At 39.3% G+C, this 25,066-nt stretch overlaps 1 protein-coding gene across 1 annotated transcript in view; it reads right to left on the bottom strand.

Annotated features, from left to right (window-relative positions):
• Window positions 1–25,066, bottom strand: part of Cpne8 (copine 8) — a 190,175-nt gene that overhangs the window by 103,270 nt on the left and 61,839 nt on the right. Inside the window, 1 exon segment of the mRNA XM_050127964.1 lies at window positions 13,053–13,129. Coding sequence (XP_049983921.1) covers window positions 13,053–13,129 — 77 coding nt within the window.

The raw sequence follows: 25,066 nt of genomic DNA, 5'->3' as shown, positions 1-25,066 counted from the left end.
ATATGTACTGTTCACTGTGAGATGCCAGGTGAATCAACAGCACAAGCTTCCCCTGGCCCAGAGACCTCTGGCATCCTTCTAAACAAACACAAACGCACATCCACTTAAAAGTCTCACAGATGAAAACACTCAAACGAGAGAAACTTACTTATTATGTATTGGAGTATTCTCTCCAAGAGTAATTATAGGATAAGGTACATCATTTCCCAAAATAAAAGAGCTGCCCAAGTGCAACTTTTTAAAACTAGTGTTGGATTTAATTTGTGATATATTTATCTTTCTCTGCAATATGCTATATACTAACAAAATTTCATTTCTAAAATTATGCTAAATTGGTTATCAAAGTAAACAATTTTTGCTCTTAAAATATCTCATATTCCAGACAACTGAACGTAAAAACTTTGCTTAAAATTTGAACTATTGTCTTCATCAAGAAGTTCATCTGTCACCCTGAAAATTTAATATTGGAACTAAATGGGATCTTGCTTTATAGGCATGGTGTCAGTGTTAACACTGAAAAAAGAAGGCAGCCATTGCAGTAGTAAAGAATGGCAATTATTTTTGGGCTTAATAAATACTTATAATCTATAATCAATTGTATATATTTATATCCAATATTTATAACATAATCTATATTGATGGCAGGCTGAGAACTAGTCTAAACACCTTGTAGATTACAATGAATCCCAGAATATCTCTGACCCCTGAAGGGCAGAGGAGTAACATAAAAATCTATAATAGTTAATGTAGTATGATGTTGCTGAGTGTGTCTCAACATTTTGAATCTTACTTACCATTAAAAAAGATAGCTTTTTCTAGAACAGTAACTTTATCTACTGATCTTGGATTCATTTCTTTTAGAGTGGCCAATTGTAATGAAATCTATGTAGATAAAGAGTTGACCTGAATAGTGGTGTGCATTTGCTGAATCAAGGCTGTGGCTGAAGCTGGTGTAGATCGGGTTTCCACAGCATTCTAGCCTTCAGGACCCCCAGCTTTGCTCCCACATCAGCAGGCAGCAACCAGGAGAGATCTCTACACTCCTTTGCCACTTGCCCTTTCTTCTATACTGAGCTCTCCAGACCAGGGGCTGGACAGCCCTTACAAAGGGTTCTATTACTAATTGTGTAAATTATGTCCATGATCCTGATATGTATTCTGTCTCACACAATCTTGTATTGTATTTTTGACAATTGATCTGTTATGAAAATCTTGCTGTGTATGCTTTGAGACAGATTGGCACTGACCTCTCACAGCCAAATTGGTTTATTAATTGCTTTGATTACCAGAATGGGCTTTTTGTTTGTTTGTTTTTTAAGACAGGCTTTCTCTGTAGCTTTGGAGTCTGTCCTGGACCTAGCTCTTTTAGACCAGGCTGGCCCCATACTCACAGAGATCCGCCTGTCTCTGCCTCCCGAGTGATGAAATTAAAGGCATGTGCCACCACCGCCTGGCTTCAGAATGGCGATTCTTAAACACTTCATATGTCAAAAGTATTTAAGATGTTATTCATGTGGCTTTGATGAGCTAGACTACGAGTTTGATTCCCAGCACCAGAGAATGCAAAGCAAAGTAAAATGCTTATCAAGAATTGCATAGAAATATGTCTATCACTCCACATTATTTACATTTATAAACATATACTGAATTATTATTTTTCATAAGGCACAGCAAATCTGTATAATAACAAAGGTGTGATGTTTCTCCTTTTAAGGCTTTTGGCAATTGTTATTTGGGGATGGAATGGGAAAGATCTTGGCCTCCAGCCTGTGCTAAAAGAATGCTCTTGGTTTGCCCCAGCGAACTACATGTGTCCTGCATCATGAAAGAAAGAAGAACCGTAACCATTTCTCTGTTGTCCTATTTTACTCAGGATTTGAGCTTTTGTGCTTAAGAAAAGACAACAGAGAATTTAGAAACAAACAAGTAACCAAAGATGTTTACGAGGCAAGGAATGGACTTTAATATGAGGCTCAGAAAAATCGATGCCGCCAAGTATGAACTGCAAGCTTATTTTTAAAACCACAACTGGATCCATTTGCCCAAAGGGCTGAAAGCCTACATGAGAAAGCACTTTATTTAGAAATGCCAGTTGCCTGCGCAGTTATCTGTGCTTGGAATCCTGCCTCAGACTGACTCAGTCTGAATTAAGATCCGATTGCACGGCTTCTGTGATTACAGAGCGTGTGATTGACACTGCTCTCAAAGCAGAGATCAGGCATTCAGGCACATTGAAGGTTTTCCACTCACTGGGGTGTATTCTCAGAGACTGACATCCCTTGACTGTACCTAGTTCTATAATGACAGACACTGTGCCCCCGTGAAGACTGAATACACTGGGGCCACGAAACAAACACACAAAAACTAACACCATATCTCTGTCTCTTCCTGCAAGGACAATATGAGCCTTGGAGTGGAAACTCTGCACAAAACTTGTGAGGGATGAGGTTGAGATCAGGCATTTTCCACTAGAAGTTACTCAATACTGTATTAAATGGTTGATTTTCAGGTTTCGAAATGCCTTGCCCTAGGACGCTCCCTCCATTTCATAAGCAGTTCGACTCCATTTTAGGCAGGAAGATGACTATAGCCCCTAGGTGAACCCCTAAGCTACAAATAACTTATCTGGGGGAATGGAAAAGGAGCCACCCTGTTAACTTATTTGGGTGAAGTGAGACTGTGACGGGCATGGACATGTTAAAATTAAGTCAGAAAAAACCGAAAGCAAGAATTTACAAGACACACAGACCCAGGAATGGTACAACTCTCCTGCATGGACCTCATAAAATATACATGCCTAACTCTGTGACAATCCGGCTCCACACCAAACTGTCATCTGATACCTGGTGTTGGCACCAAACATTGGCAAACGGAAGAGTCCCTGCCAGTCCTCAACGCTTTAGCTCCACTCAGGCCTGTGCTGTTGATGCAGCGTATTGGACCTTTCCCCCTGTCTGGACTTGAACCCACTGCTTCCTGTTCTCAGACCCCAGTTCAGCCTTCCTCTGTGGCTAGACTTTAGAGATTTGCTGTCTGGTGTCACCTCAGCAGTTCCAGCGACAGTTCCTCCAGACACTGGGCTGCTTCCTTCTTAGCCATAAGGCTCTGTCTCAGCCCAGCTCTTAAGCCTTTGAGACTCGACAGCTGCCCTCTTTCATTTGTTTTCATTCCACAAAAGGCATCGATGCATGTAGGGACATAGACATGTTTACGGTGTGTCCTGAGCTAGGATCCGTTATTAACATTACAGTTAATATTAGCCATTAAGAGGGGAATAAAATAACCCACATTTGCCTCAGCCGGGATACTGGAGTCGGTGGAATTAGCTGACAAATTGCTTCCCTTGAAAGCACCGAACTTTGTGAATTTGTTGTTGTATACATTTGACACTGTGAAGAGCCACAGATTTCAGCTGTTTCAGGGACAGAAGGCTCACCAAAGAAAGACAAAAACAAAACATTAAAGCAAGGAAGCCTACAGTACCAGAATGAGACAGCGATGAGGGGGACACTGGGTGCTCTTGGGTCACCACATTGAAGATCAAAAGCGCTGATTCGTCAAAGAAGAACTGTGTCCTTGTCTGATTCATTCCCAAATTGGAAGGGTTTTTTTTGCACATGTTTTGTCTTCCATAATTATACTGTGGTATCTCCACGTACCACAGGTCAGCCCAGTTCACCTTAAGGAAAGATGGGGCAATGGGCTGCACTTGAAGCAAGGAGGGAGAGAGATGGGATGGGAGGCTCATTCTTGAGAGTTGGAGTCCTTGATTTCCTAATGAAATCTTTTATGTTACCAACAAAATGGGGCTTTGTAACTTCCTTCAAAGCTGTAAATAAACACAGTGTGTTGATGGCAACACCAGGTGATAAGGTTAAGCTTATGAGCTCAGAAGCCAGAGGCAGCCATTTACATTTTGATTCTCTGGAATCCTTCTCTTGGCAGTTTCCTGACATACAAGAATAATGACAATTGTTACCTGGCCCACAGGGTGTTGGCAGGTAAAGGTAACAGCAGACACTGTAAGAACACCCTCCACTCTTACAAACATTCCCTTCTTCAGGTACTTACATATGGCTCAGATTTGACTGTAGGAATCACTGCTGGAGAGGAGAAACTTCTGCCTCTCCCTTTTCCTCAGACTCCTAAAACAGACTGCAAATAATTATACTGTCCCCCTAGGAATTCTACACCAGAACAAGAAGGCAGAAGATCGGATGCTAGGGGCAGATTTCACAGAGTTCTGACAAATGAACTCAAGCATATTTCCTGGTGTCAAGTCCAAATTCTGGCAGTTAGATAAAAGCCAGCATTCCTCGGAAGCCTGTGAAGCCTGTTTTCCTCTACCAAAGGAGCCATATCCTTCTCACTAAGGGAAGGAACAAATGGCTGTAGGTGGTGATTATTAGAAACCAAAGCACACACTGGCCTCCGGGCTCCCTCAGTATCAGAGTACCTGATGCACATTTAAGAGTCCATGCTCCAATGTGGGTCTCTGTCTCTGTCTCCTTTCATTGTCTGATGAAGGTTAATATTTAGGAGGATGACTATATGTTTTTCTTTGGGTTCTCCTTCTTATTTAGCTTCTCTAAGATCACGAATTATAGGCTCAATGCCCTTTATTTATGGCTAGAAACCAAATATGAGTGAGTACATCCCATGTTCCTCTTTTTGGGTCTCGCTGAACATAGCGGACAAGGAGGACTACTGAGAACTCAAGAACAATGGCAATGGGTTTTTGATCCTACTGCACGTATTGGCTTTGTGGGAGCTTAGGCAGTTTGGTTGCTCACCTTACTAGACCTGGATGGAGGTGGGTGGTCCTTGGACTTCCCACAGGGCAGGGAACCCTGATTGCTCTTTGGGCTGATGAGGGAGGGGGACTTGATTGGGGGAGGGGGAGGGAAATGGGAGGCGGTAGGGAGGAAGAGACAGAAATCTTTAATAAATGAATAAAAAAAGTGACTCTCAAAAAAAATGAGTTCATGCTGGCATCCTGGCTTTTCTCAGACCATGCTTCTTATCCTAAACTCTTTCCAGACCATGGGTTTCCCTACTCCCAGCTTCTCATGGTCTTTAGAACCCTGCTGTTTCGGTTGTGCACACCCTTGGTCTCCTTTGCTCACACTCTCTTTGTCTTTCTCTCTTGTTCCCTTCCTCTCTCCTCTCATGACCTGGTCCAGACTGCTGGCCATGTTCAGTCTACTACTTTCTCTCCCTGTTCTGGAATCTTCTAGATGCCTCTGACTGTTCTCTATAATATCTATAATAAAAACCTTCCCTTCAACTATACCTTGATGCAATCATATTGTCAGTGTATATACTTGACATTTGTCTTGTTCATATAAAATTGTGTCACTGCCACAGAAGAGTGGACTTGGAGTCTTTCTCTCAGGGACATTTTGCTTCCGAACATACTTAACAAGTGACAGGTTTTCCTGGTTTTTGTGTGTATATGTCACCTATTACAGGTCAGAATGCTTAATGTTCCAAGGTTGACCAATAAAGATCTTTCCTCACTACTGAACAGTAAGTGGTGACACATGCCTTTAATCCCAGAACTCAGGAGGCAGAGGCAGGTGGATCTCTGAGTTTGAGGCCAGCCTGGTCTACAGAGTGAGTTCCAAGACAGACAGGGCTACACAGAGAAACCATGTCTCGAAAAATAACAGCAAAAGCAAGTGAACAAAAAGCTTTCCTCGCCTGCTAGTTTTCTCACCACAGCACTAAGTTGATTACACTCTTAAATGGAATTTAAAATCTTCAAGTTCTGTCCTACACAAGAGGGGAAGGCTGAGACAAGAAGCTGTGGGTGTCTACGTGAAGGAAACTTAAGTATCTATGAAATGTTTTTCTGCTTAGTTTATCAAACACTGGAGAGGGAGCATTTTTTAAGACAGTCATGATATTTAAGTCACTTGATACCTGGGATATTTATTCAGTGCACAAAGACTTGTAGTAATTAACTCATAATTTGTCTCCCAAAGTAGTAGATCATGTCTTATTTGATACCTTCAGTCATGACATTGGCAGGAAGATTTCAGAAGCAAGAAGGTTAGGCTAACACAGAAAGCCCCACCTGCTTCCACAGCTTGTGGAGTAGCTTTGGGCAAGCCCAAAAGGACACCTTCCTTTTATCTGAACTCCCTGCATTTACACTGGCCCTATCCAGTTATTTACAGAAATTTGAAGGCCATTTTCAAAATCATCTTCAACTCCCATTATCCATCTACCATTGTGATATCAACCTCGGGAACACAAGATTAAATATTCCTCTTTATTTCCCTAGTTTGAACTATACTTTTGCTGACAACCTGCAATCAGTTTCCAAACCAAAGTGAATGAATCTCTTTGAGGGGGAAAAAAAAAAAAAAAAAAAAAACCCTCCTGAATTCTTTTCCACATTCATGATAATTCATCATAATAAAAATGGCCTACAAACACCACTCATATAAGCAGGGAATTGTAGCTGTTCATTTGATGGGTGACTGAGGAACTTAGCAAGATCAGGAATAACTAGGCCTTTTCAGCTTTCACACTCAAGTCTAGCAGTTTCTTGGTCATAATCACTTTCCAATAAAGACTTTTTTTTTTCAGGAAAGGCATGTATTAAGCCCATATTTTATCTGACAGAGAAATAAGAACTCACACCACTTTATTATTTGCTCAGTATAGTAAATATTACTTCATTTTTCTCATATGAGAATGTCTATAGGAGTTACATGCAAGTCTCATCTGGATGAAGGAAATGTCACATCTCCACAGAATAACAGTCTAACAATTCTGAGATTTGCCTCTTTTGGTGACATTCAAAGATTTTTCTTGATGAAAATAAATATATTTTGTGCAAATTTTCATGACTCGCCGTGTCTTTCTACACCTTCCCATCCAGAAGAGTTCGTCTCCATGACACTAACTGTGGCTGCCAGAATTTCTGAATAGCACAGAGTCAAATGCCGCTGTGAATATCCTACTGTGGACACCTTCCCTTTTGGAAATAAACACTTAGATTTCTGAAGCTCTTCCCAGAGTTTATACACAAAAACAAGCAGAAAAACTGTTTCAACTAAGTACTAAACTCCCATCATAGATAAAGTTCCCAAGCTAGTGGCAGACATACAAGGGATTAGTATTAGAATTTACTACCCTTGGCCTTTATAGAACATGCAGTTTTTTGGATACTGTTCCCCACCCCACAGAAAGAGACAAGTTTTCTGTTTATCCTGTGTTGCTCAAATATCTGACGTCCCTATGAAATGCATTAATTTTTGAAATATTGAATAACATTGTCTTAGTTCTTTCTGCTGCCATGATAAAGTATACCAACCAAAGCAACTGAAGGGAAGAAGCGTCTCTTTGGCGCCCAGAGAGGATGACAGCCTACCATTTCACAAGTCAAAGTGACAGGAAGTGGAAGCCATAGCACATCCACTGGACAACAAATTAATGCATGCCTGTGAGTATTTCTCAGCTTCTTCCTATGCTTATGCAGCCCAAGATCCAAAGCACAAGGCACGGGGCTGTCCAGAGTATACAGGTCCTTCCACATCAACTACCATGAAGAAGATAAACTTCTCAGTCATTCTCAGAAGCCCTTCTCCCATGTGACCTCAGACTGTATCACCCATGGATGTTACTGATATGTATTTGCATTCACGGGCCATTTGCACACACCAAGGTTTTTAACTGACACTGAACTTGAGCTTGGTTTCTTTGCATTTGTGTAAGACCATGCATACATCTGGTCCTACAGAAATTTAGGACACTTAGCAGTAACCACATCTTTACATAAAACACACGTAATAAAAAGTGGAATTCATCTCAGTAATCCAATTTGGTATTCAGGTACAAACTCAAACGGACTAAATAATTGTAATATTTATACTTAGATAACAATTTACATAATAAAATCAAACTTGATTTTTGATTGTCTGTTCCCTAAGTTTGCTGATTATCTATCTATCTTAACACACAGAAAGGGCCACAACCAAAGAAGAGGGAAGAGTGAGGAGGGAGGAAAGCAGAGGGAGGAGATTAAGGAATTGGTTTAAGAGGTTTCTCCTAGAAGTTGCTGGATACTTTAAACATCAGTATTAACAGTTGCCACTATTTCAATGTTTATTAAAGCCCAAGTTCTTTAAGACAAATTTATCATATAGAACGTTGCTATTTCTTACAACTCTGTTAAAAGAGTGTTATTAGGGTGCTTCTAAAGAGGAACTGGAGCTGAGGAATTTAAAGCAAATTTTGCTTCAATTACAAACCTGAGAAATGGGAAAACCAAGTTCTGATTACCTCCAAAGCTGAGGCAAGCCCCCTCCATTACCACAGCTGTATATTTCCCTTTGGTCCAATTAATTGTTCATGCCACTGGTGTAACCCGCAGTTGTACAGATATAATATGTCACAGTTGAGATCTTGTCTGCTGAAAGTCTAATTTAAAAAGCCTTAGTTTCTATGAACACTATTTAGAACATGAGACCTACTTAGTGTCTTTAGGCTATTGTTGTGTGCCTGACTGAAAGGGACAAACTGAGAAAGAAACATATTGCTTGAGGAACATAATCCTCATTTCCCTCCAGATGCTAACAGTAGTCATTCTTAAACTGGAGCTGACTCTCTCCTGAGTCTACTACTTAAAGACAGAGGAGGGAAGGCTCTGAGAACATAACAAAGAAAGTCGGGTCTGATCTCACAGCGTGAGAAAACAGAGGGCCCAGTGGGAGCAAGGCTAAATAATGATGGGACCTCTCAAAAGAGGGGCCAGAAGCCACAGGGATGCAGCCAAAGTCACAAACAAAGTTAAGCAGCAAAACACCAAAAAAATGTTTGGTAATAAAGGTTTGGTAAATATATTGTATCCAACTAAATGGACTTTCAGGAAACTGCAAAAACATTGAAATGCTAATACAATGAAAGATACAGTTTTAGATACCGCTTCAAATCACTTGGTGTTTGTTCTGTTCTTAGAGACTATTTTAGTAAGCATTTTTTTTATAAAAAAAAAAAAACAAAAACCTAAATCTTTAAGTACAGCCATCACTGAAGCCCAGAAATATACTACTTAAGTTTAAATTCAAATTATGATTATTTAACAAGACAGGGGGCTACATACAAGAAGCATTTTTTTTTTTGCCTTTATGTCAAACCTGGCTTAGTTGTCTAAGGCTTGATTAACGAATAATTTAGGATGCTACTTTGTCTTCTCTAAATCACCAAAGTTTACAATTTTACTATTTATTTCAAAGCCTGTGTTTGCTGAGGTGTGATATAACTCAGCTGCGCAGGAAGCTGGGAAAGAGGTGTCTGAACATCTCATCAGAACATGAACCAGGCCATTTAAAGGAAAGAGAACAAGGGGGCGCTCTGAGTAACTTTGAATGTAAAGGGGAAACTAATTAGAAAATAAGTCTGCGACCTAAATGAATGAGTAAATAAATGCCAAATCATTTGAATAATGTTATTTAAGATAAATAACATATGGAACACAGGAAGAGTTTTAAAATTCAGGATGAATCGATTTTGTTTATTGTGGGTGTATTTCCCACCTCGGGAGGCGCCTTATGCTGCATTCCAGAAGCGTGTGCTCAGCTTGACGGGAAGATTGCCAGAGCTCTTAGCAGTATTATAAAGGTACTGCCTGCAAGCAGGAGAAGATGCAGCTCTCATCTCTATCCCTAGTCTTCAGAAACAGCCTGAAAATTGTCGGTTTTTGAGTGACGGCCTGGTCAGCTCAGCTGGTGAGAGGTGGTCCAAGAGAGAGGGGACTTTGGAGAACAGAATCACACACATCTTCACTTCTCGGGAGTCTCTGGGTACCACTGAACTTCCTATCGGAGAAGCGTCTTTCTGATTTTGTATTATTAATATTTTTTCGTCCTTTTGTCCAGTCATTCTCTCTTCAACTGAAATAAACATGCCACATTGCCCAACCTTTTTCTTCTTCCCTCCATTTTCCTCTTAGATGGAATCATGGAAAATGGTAAAATAGGCGGAAATGATGTCAGTGGACCCACAAGATTGGGTCAGAAGCTGGGAGAATCTATGGGAGGTCCAGCTTCTTTGGAGAACTGCCTTGGCAATGCAGACAACCCAACAGAGCTGGGAAAGTGTTTCCCTGGATTTCTCAATGCAACTGCAAGTTTTCAAACAACAACAACAACAACAAATTCATTAGAGGCTTAGGTAATGGAGTAAAGTGCTTTTTGCCTGGAAACTGCATCGTCACCCGAAGACCCTGAACTTCCATCTTAGCCTGTGGGCCCTATTTTTCAGGCCATTTTTGTCTTCTAGAGACATGCCCCTCTCAAAGATGGAGTTTTTGGAGAGTGGGATTGGGGACTACATGTGATTATTTCAATCCCCTCTTCCCCTGAGTGGAAGCAATTGCTGAGCTCACAGAATGTCATTCCATGAGCAAGCTAGTCACATTTGGCTTTGCTCTCTTACCCATCAGTGTGTCTCAACTTCCCTTGCTTTTCCTCTGTTCCACTTGTCTAAAGTACTCAACATCCTCACCTCAGACACACCCTTCCTGCAATCTCTATAGCTGCTGTCTTCCTTTGTGACCAGTCTCTATGATATTCAACTCTGAAATTCATTACCCACTTCTACTGGTGCGTGTTGCCTAGCGCACGTCCTTGGGAATCTCTCAAACACTCACTCTCAAATAAGAAGCCTACCATGCAACATTGACTTAGTGTTTATTTTCCTGAGAAAACGGTTCAGTCAGGACACAAGTATACTTAGACAGCTAAGGAGACTGCATCATATGTCATTCTATGACATACCTGTAATATCAAAACAAACTAGTCCTGTTTCAAAATCCGCTATAGATGAAACACAATAATTGGGTCCACACTTATCATGTCGGGGCATTAAGGCTCTCTCTCATGACTGCCCAGCCTCAGCACCACTCAGCAAAACCAAAAGACAGTCTTGCAAAACAAGCTCAACTCAGTAACTAGTAAATTCTCCTAAGGTTAGTTAGTCTTCCAATCGTTACCCAAGGTACTGTTACCTCTTAGCTTGGGTTCACATTTGTTTGCCTCTTCCAATGAAAATTTTGTGTTACCTGAATCAAGGGTGCATATACCATAGCCATCACACACACCCCAATGAAGATAATAATTTTGACTTTTAAAAGATGGGAGGGAAATGGGAGGTGGTGGCGGGGAAGAGATAGAAATCTTTAATAAATAAATAAATAAAAATTAAAAAAAGATGTTTAAAATTAATAAAAGAATTCTTTTGCTAGAGGGAAAAAATAGAGCAGTTATAATTTTTCAATAAAGCCACCAATTTAAAAATATGATTGCCAGTTGTGTCTTCCATTTCTCTGATTTGAAATGAAAATTTCACGCTCTACTGTGTATGCTCTCTCTTGAAAAATACTAAAGGTACCATTAAGATGGTAGAAGATGTAATGTGAAAATTTTTTCCTTATAAAAATCCTAAAGTTAGATTCATGCTATACCAGGAATCCTTATGAACACTAGTCGCTTGACTAAAAAAAAATCTCACGAGAATTAAAAGCACTTAATGGTATTTACTTAGAAAATTACTTTACCACGTATTTTTTGAAGATATTTTTGGTGGTTTGGTTTTATTTGTTTTTTGTTTTTGTTTCGTTTTGTTTTTACTTTTGAGACAGGATCTTGCATTACAATCAAGGCTATTCTGGAAGACTCTCACAATGTACCTACCCAGGCTAGTCTTAATCTTTCGGCAACCCTCTTCCTTTAGTCTCCACAGCTAGCCTTATTACTTACTAAACTGAGCATAAATACATTTTACTAATAAACATTTAAGTTTTATAACTAGATGGAAATAAGTTACTTTTAACAAGAATATTTAAAAGGGAATAGATACAATGAAGACCTCAAACGGATATTTGGTAATAATTTTATAAGAGAATTGAAGAATCAAGGTAAATAAAAGAAGTCAAAATGAATTGTTTGTGAGCTGTTTTGTATCCCGCTGATACACACATGAAGTTAAATGTTATACAGAATATGAGAGAGATAACACGGCAATCTCACTCACATGGGGCTAAAGAGGAACAGTTGCTTTGACATATTTATTTTGTGATGTGGTGAAGACAGGGCTTCAAATTTTCCTAAAGTTTGGACATTATGCTTAGTTCTCAGTTGTTGATTGGGATTTCCTGGAGCTCCTGATTTTTATAAATAAATAAATAAATCAAAGTCATCAGAATCCCACACTGCTTCCACCAACTCATCTGATAAAAACAACTAGGGAATTCTGTGCTTTGCTCTCTGGTGATTGCCAAGGCTGCTGCCATCTCAAATCAGAGTAGCTGCTGGCACATGTCCTGCTGATCTTCCCTCCTGGAAGGAGGGGACCACTGTGAACAAACACACACGAGCCACATACACTGCTGCCCCAGCTAAAGGCAGTCTCAGAGGGTACTGGACACAGGAGGGAGTACAGTGTTTGGTAGGCTATCACTTCTACTGAGGTGGGACTTCTTGGTGGTGCAGCTCACTGTTAATCTGTAAGGAACCACGGACCCGTGTTTCTATACATTCAGTGAACTCATTGGTTCCCCACACTGCCTGTGGATGCAATCACTTCTTTGGTTTGTCATTGATGCTTTATTGTAGTGAACATAGTTGCATGCATTTCTGCCCAGTGAAAGCAATGTTGCAATTAACTATTAAAATTTCAATCGTCAAAAGCACAATTATTGAACAAAGGATTTGAAAGTAGAGCTACACATATGTTCTGACTTAAAGAAGTGAATTTATTTTCCATAAAGTATTAAATCTAACAGCATAAACAAAAAGAATACAATACATTTCCTTTCAAATCTGATCAATTTGGTTTTTGAACATTTTTTTTTTGTAGAGCATATGACAGCTGAAATACATTCTTTATTAAAATGCCAAAATTAGTTACTGGAAGAGAAAATTCCAGTCAAAAATTTGAAAACTCATTTTTCTTCTATCACCATATTTTCATGAGTTCCAAATGGCTAACATAGAAACGCCTGAGTTGACATGTCACTGTCCGAATTAAAAAGTACTTACACTATTGGCTTTTCCAGACGACTTCCCTGTGAACCAACAATCTCCCCCAATGTACAAAACACTTGGCCCAGAAAGTCCTAAAATAGATAAAAGGATTAAAGCTCATAAGTTGCCAGACTCTTGTGCAATAGATACCTCGCGCATCACGTTCGCATTTTTTGTTACCGAAATACAGAATTCTCAATTCCAAAACTAAGCCCAATATGAATGAATTTTTACCATGCTGTTTTCCTCCACGTTCACATGTAATTTCGCACTTTAGTCACGGAACCAGTTTGTTATTTGAGCTTCCAGGCACTGCTGTGTCACTAGACCATAAGACTAGGGCTCTGCTACCGTCTGGATCCATGCCCTGCCAAAGCAGACTGGCAATAGGTAGAAGCCCGGTGCTTCAGGGTAGCCCGGATGCTTCAGACATCTCTGCTGTCCTCAAAGCTCTGCAGGGAGGAGCTCTGGCCATTGAATAAGCCAGGGGAAGTCCCGTGAATCAAGGGCAGATGTTAAATATGATGCTTCATTTTTCCGAAGAGTCGATAAATCTATTTGTCAAATGTGCAAGGTGTGCCACTGAGTTCACCAGAGTTTCAGAAGAATGACTTCGCAAATTAAAATTCATGTCTGGGAGCTACTACCATGGCCTGCTTTATAGAGAAGAGAACTGAGGCTTAAATAAAGCAGCTTGCTCAGAGCCATAATGAAAACCCAGAAGATGAATCCGAGGCTCACTAGGTTCAGTTCACCTTCCTCTACTTCCAGCCAGCGAGAGGAGCTGCACTCAGATACACATAAAGCCAACAAGCCGAGAAATAAAATCCCTCATTACTTGGTGCAGGGAGATCAATGTGGATAGTGAGTGTCCTAAGTCCAAACAAGAGGAAAAGGCCCAAGTAGACTAGTAAGTGAGCCTTGAGAGGACGGTGGGATCGGTCCTAGGGAAAACTATCAGTAAGCCAGCGGTGAGCTAAGAATGCAGCTCAAGTAAAGGGATGAAATGTATGTGGAGAATCACGATCTTGAGCATTTCTGGGCTCAACAACTGGAGGCAGCCAGACAGCTTTGGTCAGCGTAGGGACACAGAGCAGAGCAGAGCATCCAGATAACACAGATCTACTCCCAGCTGGGCTCATGACAGGAAGGAATTTGCATTCAGGACTTTACAGTTGCTAATATTAAGCAAAGCGCTAAGACCCAATCCAAGGTTGCAATGAATGGTGGGAAACGGATTTGGTAAACTGCTCCTGTGTAGGGTAGAGATGGAGGCAGGGGGAGCAGCCCAGAGACTCAGAAGTTCACCCTAAACCCACAACTTGGTGACTTAACAGAGGATGTACTGTCTTTAAAATGCCTTTTCAATTGGTTTCTAGGGATGCAAAACAACTTAAATCCTTATTGTAATTATTAAAAATTAAATCTATACTTAAATTGCATTTCACTAGTATATATATTTAAAATTTGGGAGATGAATAATCCTAAAGCTACCTAGAGCTGAATCCTTGGTCTTCCAAATGCTTTGCATTTGGGAAATTATTGAGTAGCTGAAAAGAAAAAAAAAAAACCACTTGCAGAGAACTGTTTACTAACAATTTATGTTCATGAGCTGCTGCAAAAACATGTTAGAAGGTTTCAGTCAATGGCGTACTTAGGCTCATTCAACGCTCTATGCTATTGCACAAAAGAACAAAATAAAGATGGGTACCACCCTACACACCTACCAGAAAACATGGGAACATCATTATTGCTTCACAGAGAGAAGTTTAAAATAGTTAAATAAGGAAAACGTGTGTTACAACATGAACCTACAGGCATCCTCCCAGTTTCCCTATCCTGCCCCATCTTCCCAGCATCTCTGGGTTTGCCCTGCATTTCTGGGCATGGACAGTTGGTGTCAAGCAACGCATTTACTACCTACAGCACATAAGTCAGCACATGGTATTTACCAGGCAGACACGAGGTGGGAAACTTCTATTCAATGTGTGTTTTAGCTGGCTTAATGGCTCACATCTGCGCTGCATTTTACACTCATGTGTAAATAATTAGTGTCTTTCAGTGGGTATTTTTAGGTATTTTTGGCTGTACGTAGAGATGGAAATAAAAACGAACTGCACCATAAACTGTGTCTCACTGCTTCTTATGCTGGTGCTGTGACCCAGTTGTGGAATCATTATAATTAGGTTGTGATGGTATTTCCAAGAATAAACGCACTCCCTTCTTTAACTCTAAGCCCTTGCAGAACAAATTCAGCCTTGAGAATCTCGGGCAGCCGAGAAATACTTCAATGTATAATATAATAACAGCTACTGCTTTCTCCTCAAAATGGCCATGAAAACATTCAATGTTTGTCAAATTCATTCTTTATAGTTTAAATAAGAGTCTCATAATGTATGAAAAACATTATGTTCATATTTAAGAATCATTGACACTTGAAGTGTATCCGACTATTACACTCAATATGGCTGGTGCCAAAGCTAAAAGAGCAATGAAAAGAGGAGGGGGGAGCAGGAGGGACTGAATAACAATGAGAATAAAAAGCAATAGATAGCCAGTGGGCATGCTCAGATCATTCATTCTCACAGCAGATTTGAGATTTGTTACAACTAAAGGACTCCACATCCCTGCAGTCAGGGCTCTTCTGATTATACAAAGGCATATTAGCATCTCTCTTCTTTCCTAGGTCTACACACAGCGTAACATTCTTAATTCTTTAGATCTATTATTTTAGCTATTTCTGAAGAATAAATATTTACTAATCTGTTTGCCTGAATTTTATTCTATACTGTAGCTTCATAATTTTCTACATTCTTTGCATGCATTATGTTTCTGCTCTGACCTTTAGAAATTCTACAAATAGAAGGAAGCTCTGCACACAGGGAGATGGCTTAGAGGGCACTTGCTGCCAGTAAACTCCTGAGATTCATAGGCGGGAAACAACTCTTCTCAGCCATCCTCCAACCTCCACACAAACACTATGCCACATGCACATGTGTGCGTGTATGCACACACACACACACACACATACACTAAATAAATAAGTTTTTAAATGCTAAAGAGAAACTCACTTTGCAGTCAAATAACTGTACAAATGCTAAAGGTTCCTATATGTGATTTATTCGAATCTCTCCTTCTCTCTCCCTGTAGACTGTGGGGGACTGTTTGTACACTGTGTGAAAATGTATTGCTGCAATTGATGTAATAAAAAGCTGAACAGTCAATAGCTAGGCAGGAGATATAGGAGGGAAGAGAGAGAGAGAGAGAGAGAGAGAGAGAGAGAGAGAGAGAGAGAGAGAGAGAGAGAGAGAGGGAGAGTTAAAGAGAGAGAGAGAGAGAGGAGAAAGAGAAAGAGAAAGAAGGAGATGAATAGATACTGGCATCAGACGCCAAAAAGACTTGGAAGGATTCAGACATACAGAACGAAAGAAAAGTAAAAGGGCACAAGGCAAAACATAAGTACATAGAAAATGGGTTAAGTTTAAGAACTAGTGGGGCAGCCTACTTAGACTGAGCTTGCATAATTAATAAGATGTCTCAGCATTATTTGTGAGCTGGCGGCCGACAACAAAGCTGGGCTCTCTCTCTCTCTCTCTCTCTCTCTCTCTCTCTCTCTCTCTCTCTCACACACACACACACACACACACACACAGACACACACACAGACACACACACAGACACACACACACCGAGTCTATAGTGGATAACATACTCCCATTGAATATAGTATGAATGTCTTGGTTGTCTGCACCCATGCCCAAGCTCAACCACATACCAGTGTCCCTATACCTCAGCAGTCTAATCTACACAGTGGACATAATAATTCTGACTTCATGGATTCCTGGGAGGATTATTGAAGAAAGTATCTGTAGACAATATTTGAAAAGCACGTAGAATAGTTGTCTGAAACATAACCCTCTTATCCCCTGGAATTAAACATTATTATACACTCATAATGTATTACTTGCTACGAAAATTCAACACTGGAATACTATAACTATCTAAGTTAAATAGCTTCACCTCCAGCTCCATTCTGAAGACATGAAAGGTCACAGTAAGTGTTATGTTGTAATGCAGATGTGTCTTACAGACCAAATTATCCTACACAGTGTACATATAGACACACATGTAAGAAAGGACATTTTGAACACAGTGGTACAGCAAACCTCGAACTATTACCTGAAAGCAAAGTTTCTGATTTTCACTCTACTGACATATCACAAACCTAATAACAATCAATTTTATAAGCATATCACAGGATGATCTCTTTCTCTCAACAGTTCTACTAAAGATAATTTTGAAATGGTTTTCCTACTTTAGCAATGGCTGATGCCTGTCTGAATACATAATTTCCCTGACTAGTAGGAAATTTAGGTTAAAAGACATTCAATTGCTATGTTGATAGTTCACTTTAATTCAACAAAGTAAAGGGAATAGTCATGGTTAAATTCATGACTTAACCATTAGATTTCATCACATGATCTGCTTTTATCCATTTTTAACTCATTTGGCTAATTTTTAATACATCTATACAAATAGTCAAAAAGAGATTAAAATCAAATGATAGAAATGCCGTACATTCTTAGTATTTTAATTTAATGTGGTAAAATTGAGAAAACATAAACTCCTGTCCATGAAGATCATATCACTGTCATTACCTGCTAACGTCTACTGCTGGAATAACTTACTAATATTTCAGACTTCTTTTCTATTTATTTAACTTCTAGAAATCACGTCAATCATTATGAAGAATGAAGTGTTAGTTATGCCATACACTGCATTCAGTATGGCAACCACTTTGAATCGCCAAAAATAGTATTACATCATTTCAGTAGTGGTTCTTAATTTTTAAACGATTATTGGCACAGTCATATCATTTGGGAGACCCGAAAACTCAACACTAAACAAAAGGAGTCAATATTTATGTAGAAGTAATTTGTCACAGTTTAGCAATAGAGAAAAACAGCATTTCTTCCCTTCAACCCAGGGTTTTTACATTTAGTAGAAAAACATTAATAAACCACAGAAGTTAATCTTCTTTACAATGCACTAATAAAAACTTCTAAACTAACTTGTAAGAAGACGTTTGGAAAATTTCTCAACTTCGTCTATTTTCCTTTAGGACTACTGATGATTTTCAACATATTTTTTGTCATTCTAAAACTGCAAATTAAGGTAATTAATTAAGCCACTGAATGAAAACCAAGGTTTCAACAAATTGGCATCCACTGATTAAAGCCAATTTATTTTAAAAATGATCACACGCATATAATATACATTTAAAAAAAACAATAAAATTCACAAATAGAAGAAGCTTCATGTGCAACAAAGCACCTCCAGGAAACACATTATCTCCAGTAGAACACTAGTTCTTAAAGCTGTTTAAGATGCAACATGCAAATACCTGGCATGCAAAGAAGTAGAAGACTAAGAACTCTATGCAATACTAGTAAGTGTTACATCTGAAATACTTTAGTGTTACTAAGTAATAACATTAGTTATGTAATGTGATCGGTTGTACCTCTATTGATACTAAGTCCTGATTAAGAGCCAATTTTCCACATAAACCATCCCATTTCATGCAAATTAAAGAGCAATCATGCAACAGTCATCCAGCTGAGACCAGGTAGGAAGTAATTCTATGTATGATTCAAGAGTCTAAGACAGATTCTGGATTTTACTAGCATGGGGATAGGAAACCTGACCCACATATCAACTGTAAATACTTTATGTTTATAAGGCTAGATATCATCATTTGACATGCATCCAAAAGCTTTTCATCCTCCAGACACCAGAGGATAACGGGGGGGGGGGGGGAGTTAGACAAGGACTCTTAAAAGTTAACATAAAGTATCTGAGAGCTACTTTCATCTGTGGATATAAGGTAAGAAATTAAAATGAAGTTGGGAGTCACACTGGTTTAGGAAAGGGGCAGTCAGTGTATTTGCTCTCAGTTCTCAAAGAAGGTCTTCTTCCCACCTTAAGCAGATTGAGACCATTAGAAAAAGCTACAACTGATCAAAATGCAGAGGACAACTGGCCATGGAGTGCCCACCCCCATTGTTATCGCCATAACTCCTACACCTAAGGCTCAGGGAACACTGTAGGAGAGGAGAGAGAAAGGTTGCAAGAGCCAAAAGAACAGGAAGCCTGCTGTGATAGTGTGTCTTCTATATATAACAGTGAAGCTCTATCTATGAAATCTCAATAGTACAGCTATCTATACAATAGCAAACCTGAAAAAGAACAACATGGGATGACATGCCAACTTGAATTTGGGAAATCTGACCATGTCTTACCCATGTAGATGAAGAACTACAGGCAACTCTCAATTGCTGAGAGAAAGAGAGTTAGTCATCCTCAGAACAAACCATTTTAGTGGTTATCCTATTGGATAACCAAGGGGTAAAGTGCTAAAAAATACATGAGTACATACAACGCTAAACAGACTCTATATATTCATTCACATATATGTATGTGCATATACGTGCATTCATATGCACACACACATACATGCATGTTCATGTGTAACAATAGTAGTTTTAAAAAAGGCTATGAATTTAAGAGGGAGTAAAGACAGGAACATGGGAGGGGTTGGAGGGAAGAGAAGAGAAAGAAATGATTTAATAAACATGTTTTAAGTATATGAAAGGTTGGGGGACTAGAAGAAATTAAAGGGGCAGAAAAGATGCAAATACTGTGTGCTCTTGGATAAAGTCCTCAAATAGTGACTGATGGATGTGAGGGAGAAAAACCATGTAACTATTTGAGCCAGAAAAGCCCCAAGAGCAACATTGTTCCTAAAACAACAATGTATGTGGGACAACAGTGTATATGGGACAACAATGCATATGGTTACTCAAGGAAAAAGAAGCAGGGATGGGGAAGGGGGGTTAGAGGAGAACAAACAAGTAAGTGGACCCATCACCAGCCTGAGTGCAGGGTAAAGCATTGCCTGGGCTGGAGCCAGCAGTGGCATGTAGTAACAGGCTTAGAAAATGATGATTCTGGTTGTGCTTTCCCAACAGGATCTCTGAAGCCGTCAGTTCCCTCAAGAACCTGTCATCTTATTTTCTCCGCTTATATTCTCGTTAAAGTATTCAAAGTCCTAAGTCTTTTGATTGGTGCTTTCCAGACCCCTGCCTGTAATCTTTGAACATCACCTAGCCAATGTCTGCATTTGAAAGTTTACTGGGGTGAAGGGGGAACATCTCAGCTCAAAATCTCTTTCCCAAGTGTCCCTAAATCTTCATCCCTGGCCTCAGTCACTTTGTAGTTGATTTCACTGTCTACCCAGGTACTCTCACCAGTACTCAAGAGAGTCATGAAATGTCTCGAATTTTGCATCTGACAGAGAAGTCATCTGTAATCAAACAGCCATAATACATTCCAGATGGGACGGCTTTTATCACTTCAGTGGCTTTAATTGTCAAATGTGACTCATGCAGTCAAATTACAACAGATTCATAACTGTTATCCTTTATTGCAATCTTGCTTCTCTGACCTCATTCTTCACTTCAGCAGGCACACATCATTAAAATGCATAAATCAAATCACATCACCCTCCAGCAGCGTACAACAACAAATCTCGAAACTTTTAGAAGCATGGCCTATAAAACTGCAGCATCCTGTATTTATGTGCCCCTTTCACATAGAATCTTCAGGCTCTCATCAACCTTTACAGATGGCCACAGCTGTGCACTCCAACCCTTCCTGCCTCAACGACTTTGTATTGCTCATCCTTTTTGAACTAGAATGTCTTACTAAAATTTTCAGTAGCTCCTCTCCCCTCTCAGTAAGTATATAGTCTTAGTACAGCCTAACAAAAGAACCAGGTTCCATTTGTGAACCTGCTCCTATGAGAAAGCACATTTCATGGCCCAAGCATTTAATTTTCAAATAAAATTATAAAATAAAATTAACTTGCAGGAAGGAGTTTATATGCATAATAGTTAGGGAATGCAATAAAGACCAAAGATGCTTGCAATGATGGAGGGCCAAAGGAAACCAGTGAACTGTCACTACATTTGAAACAAGAATTTCAGTGGCATCTTCTAAAGTCGAGCAGGAGACCAAATCATTGTGGCTTGCCTTTTGACCATGCTTTGCCACTCACTGTGTAGTTTTAATGCCAAATAGAATGGAACACCAACAGGAATCCTAGACACACCTGTAGTGGTGTATCATTTGTGTTTTAATAAATAAAGTTTGCCTGAAGATCAGGGCAAAACAGCCACACTAGTCAGCCATACAGACCAGACAGTGGTTGTACACACCTTTAATCCCTGTAGCCACAATAGTTAGCCATAGAGGCCAGGCGGTGGTGGTGCATGCCTTTAATACCAGTACTAGAGAGAAATATAAAACAGGAGGAGACAGGTCTCTCTCAGTCTCAATCTGAGGATTCATGGAGGCAGGATCACCCATTTTCAGTTTGAGGTAGAGGTAAGAACCAGTGGATCTAAAGGTTGAACCCCCATATTGTCCCTAGATTTTTATTATTTGTGCTGCATTTGGCACACAATATTTAGGGTATAAATTGATGAAGAAGCCTTTACCTGTGGCTTTACAGCCATCTGCAGAGACTGGAGCTACACAGAGTCACTGCCCTACCAACTAGGTTTTTCTTTTTTTCTGTCCTGGTGGGCTCTCCCCAAACTCCCTTCTTGGGCTGCTACCAAACTAGATAGCTGGCTTGAAATCCAGTCATGCTTCTACTGTTCTCCACAGCAGCAATCAGCCTCACATCCTTGTCATCATTGGCAGCAGATTTGGTAAAGCAATGGGGTGATGGAGGAAGGTCATTGGTTAATTATAATAAAGAAACTGCTTGGCCCTCATAGGTTAAAACATAGGTGGGAGGAGTAAACAGAACAGAATGCTGGGAGGAAGAGGAAGTGAGCTCAGACGCTATGCTTCCCCTCTCTGGGCCAGACACCATGAAGCAAGCTGCCGGGTCAGACGTGCTGAATCTTTCCTGGTAAGCACACCTAGTGGTGCTATACAGAATATTAGAAATAGGTTAGATCAATATGTAAGAGCTAGCCAATAAGAGGTTGGAACTAATGGGCCAAGCAGTGTTTAAATGAATACAATTTGTATGTTGTTATTTCTGGTGTAAAGCTAGCCGTGCGGGAGCCGGGCGGGACGAAAAGCAGGCCCCGCAGCTCCAACAACAATGGGGAACTCTTAAAGGCAGGAATTAGTTTAAAGAGAGAGTTTTTTCACATGCTTAAAAAATGGAAAACAACATAACAAAGGGGGATTTGGATTGCTGTATGATAAAATGCTAGGCAGTTTGAAAATGGAATGATTAAATGAGAGGATATCTAATTTAGATGGGGTTTATGTAATGTCAATTGTAAACATCATCAACTTTATCATTTCTGATATATCACTAAAAAAGTTGATTAATCTGAGTGCTAAATACAGGCCTTAGAAAAACTAAATAAAACATATCATGGAGATATTTAAATTCAGACACAGAAATTTAATGGAAAATCACTTTTAATATTGCATTATATTTGTAGAGAGGAACAACCTAGGGTTTTCAAACAACCAACCTTAATATACCCAGTAACCATACAGGAATTCCCAAATGATAGAATAAGAACTGAATGGACTCCTGTACCAGTGTTAGATTTAAGGAGATTCAAGGAAGCAATAGTCTCATATGGCATGCATTTAGCTTTTGTGAAGCAAATGTTAAATTGATGGTCAGTTTGTAGTAGAATTATCCCTAACGACTAGATAAAGTTGATTAAAGCTCTTTTAGAGCCTGGTCCACTATTACAATGGAGTACCTGGTTCAGAGAAGAGGCTAAGATTATTGAAAAAAATGCAGTAAAGCTAGATATTTGGATATCTACCAGGATCAAAATCCTGGAGAAGGAAATTATGCTATGGTAGAAAGACAATCTGTATATGATAACCACATGCTGGATTTTTGCCACACAACAGCTTTGAATGCTTGAGACAGAATTGGAGAAATGGGAAATGGGAAAGAAAATTGAGTCATTTGCTAAAGTTATACAGGACCAAAAGGAAGCCTTTACAGATTTATTGCAAAGATTGACTTCATCAGTAAATAAAACGACACCAATTCAGAAGCTAGACAAATAATAATTGAATCTCTGGCTTTTGAAAACACCAATTCTTTATGTAAAAGGACAATTAGGCCATTAAAGGCAAAGTCATCACTTTTGGAGGAATGCATTTGAGATACAATTAATATCGAACCTCATGACCATGTTGATGCATGGGTAAGAGGTGGTTTCCAGAGGTCTGAGGAAAAAATTAAATGTCAATTATTATAATTGTGGCAAACAATGTCACCTTAAAAGGAATTGTAGAAAGGGCATTCATAGAAACAATGTTTTTTTCTAAGAATAATCCATTCAGAATGCCCCTCCCTTCTGGATTATGCAGAAGGTGTGGCAAAGGTAGGCATTGGACTAGTGAATATAGGTCAATGAGCAATATTCAAGGTAGTCCTTGTTGTCAGGAAATTCTGTGAGGGGTCTCTTGTAGGCCACTATGCGAATCCTGGTTCAGTCAAGTCATATCCTGCCATCATAGAGGAAACTCCTTCCCAAAGCAATTAAAGAACCTAATACCTATTGTGAGAAACCATACTCCTCTGCATAATAGAACAGACAGAGAAGAGAGAGCAAAAACTTCAAGAGAAACCATAAAGCAAGTATTGTGGCAAACTTCTATAAAGGAATAAAGATCAAATTAAAATTATGAATAAATGACATTGTCATTAAAGGTCTGTAGACACAGGTGCAGATGTAACAATAGCTTCATCAGAATGTTGGCATCCAAATTGGCCTCCTCACAATGTAAATGTTCAGTTTTTAGGGATCAGAACTTTATCTCAGGTAAAACAAAATGTGAGATGAGTCAAATGTATAGGACTAGAAGGACAGTGAGGGATATTAAACTATATGTGGCTGAAATAGCAATGAATTAGCTGGGATTTGATTTGTTACAACAATGGAATACTGAGACTAACATTCCCTCAGTCTTAGAAATAAACCATAAATTAACATATGTTTCTGGAAAAAATACTACAAGATATAAAATATAGTCACTGACCATTTGGGTTGTACTAGAACAGGGCACAACAACTGCTGATCTTTCAAAGGCACCAATAGCCCTACCTTTAAAATGGTAAACAACTAAACCTATATGAGTTAAGCAATGACTTTTGTTTCCAAAGAAAAAGAAAAGCTATAGATACTACAAAAATTAAAAATATTTGATCTGAATAAGATAAACCTCTTAATTAGAAGAGATGACAGTTCATTAAACAGCATTAGGCTGAAGATGGATGCCCCAATATTGCAGAGGAACTTTGGGTGACTGTCCAGAAATACCAGCCAACTGTCCAGCCAGTCTCTGAGTGAGTTGAAGACTAGATAGCTATAGTTTCCTTATCTACCAGACACAGAAAACAAGTTATGAAAAAAGTAAATTATGTACAAGATATTGAGCTCAAAGGATAGATAATGGAGTGTTTTCTCTGAATTTGTCAAACAAATGTACTAGACATTGTTGATGTACTTATTGCCTAGATATATTATAAATAGTTATTGTACTTATTATATTTAATTTTTCTTATATTAGTTATACCATTTTTATTTTGGACAAAAAGGGGAAATATAGTAGTATATTGTTTATGTTTTAATAAACAATGCTTGCCTGAAAATCAGTGAAAAGCAGTCACGCCACACTAGTTAGCCTTAGAGACTGGGCAGTGATGGTGCATGCCTTTAATTCCAGCACTAGAGAGAAAAATAAAATGGGAGTAGACAGGTCTCTCTCAGTCTCAATCTGAGGATTCATGGAGGTAGGATCACCCATTTTTGGTCTGAGGAAAATGTAAGAGCCAATGGCTGCCTGCTTTGCTTTTCTGATCTTCAGGTTGAACCTCAATATCTTCCTCTGGACTTTTATTATTTGTGGTACACACACCAACTATGAGCTTATTCTTAACCCTTCTGTGAATTTCTGAGCTGATTGAA

The sequence above is a fragment of the Alexandromys fortis genome, unplaced genomic scaffold (genome assembly GCF_014885135.2).
Source record: "Alexandromys fortis isolate MF-2015 unplaced genomic scaffold, M_Fortis_MF-2015_v1.1 scaffold_28, whole genome shotgun sequence".
Classification (NCBI taxonomy): Eukaryota; Metazoa; Chordata; class Mammalia; order Rodentia; family Cricetidae; genus Alexandromys; species Alexandromys fortis.
This window is presented reverse-complemented; position numbering and strand designations above follow the sequence as displayed.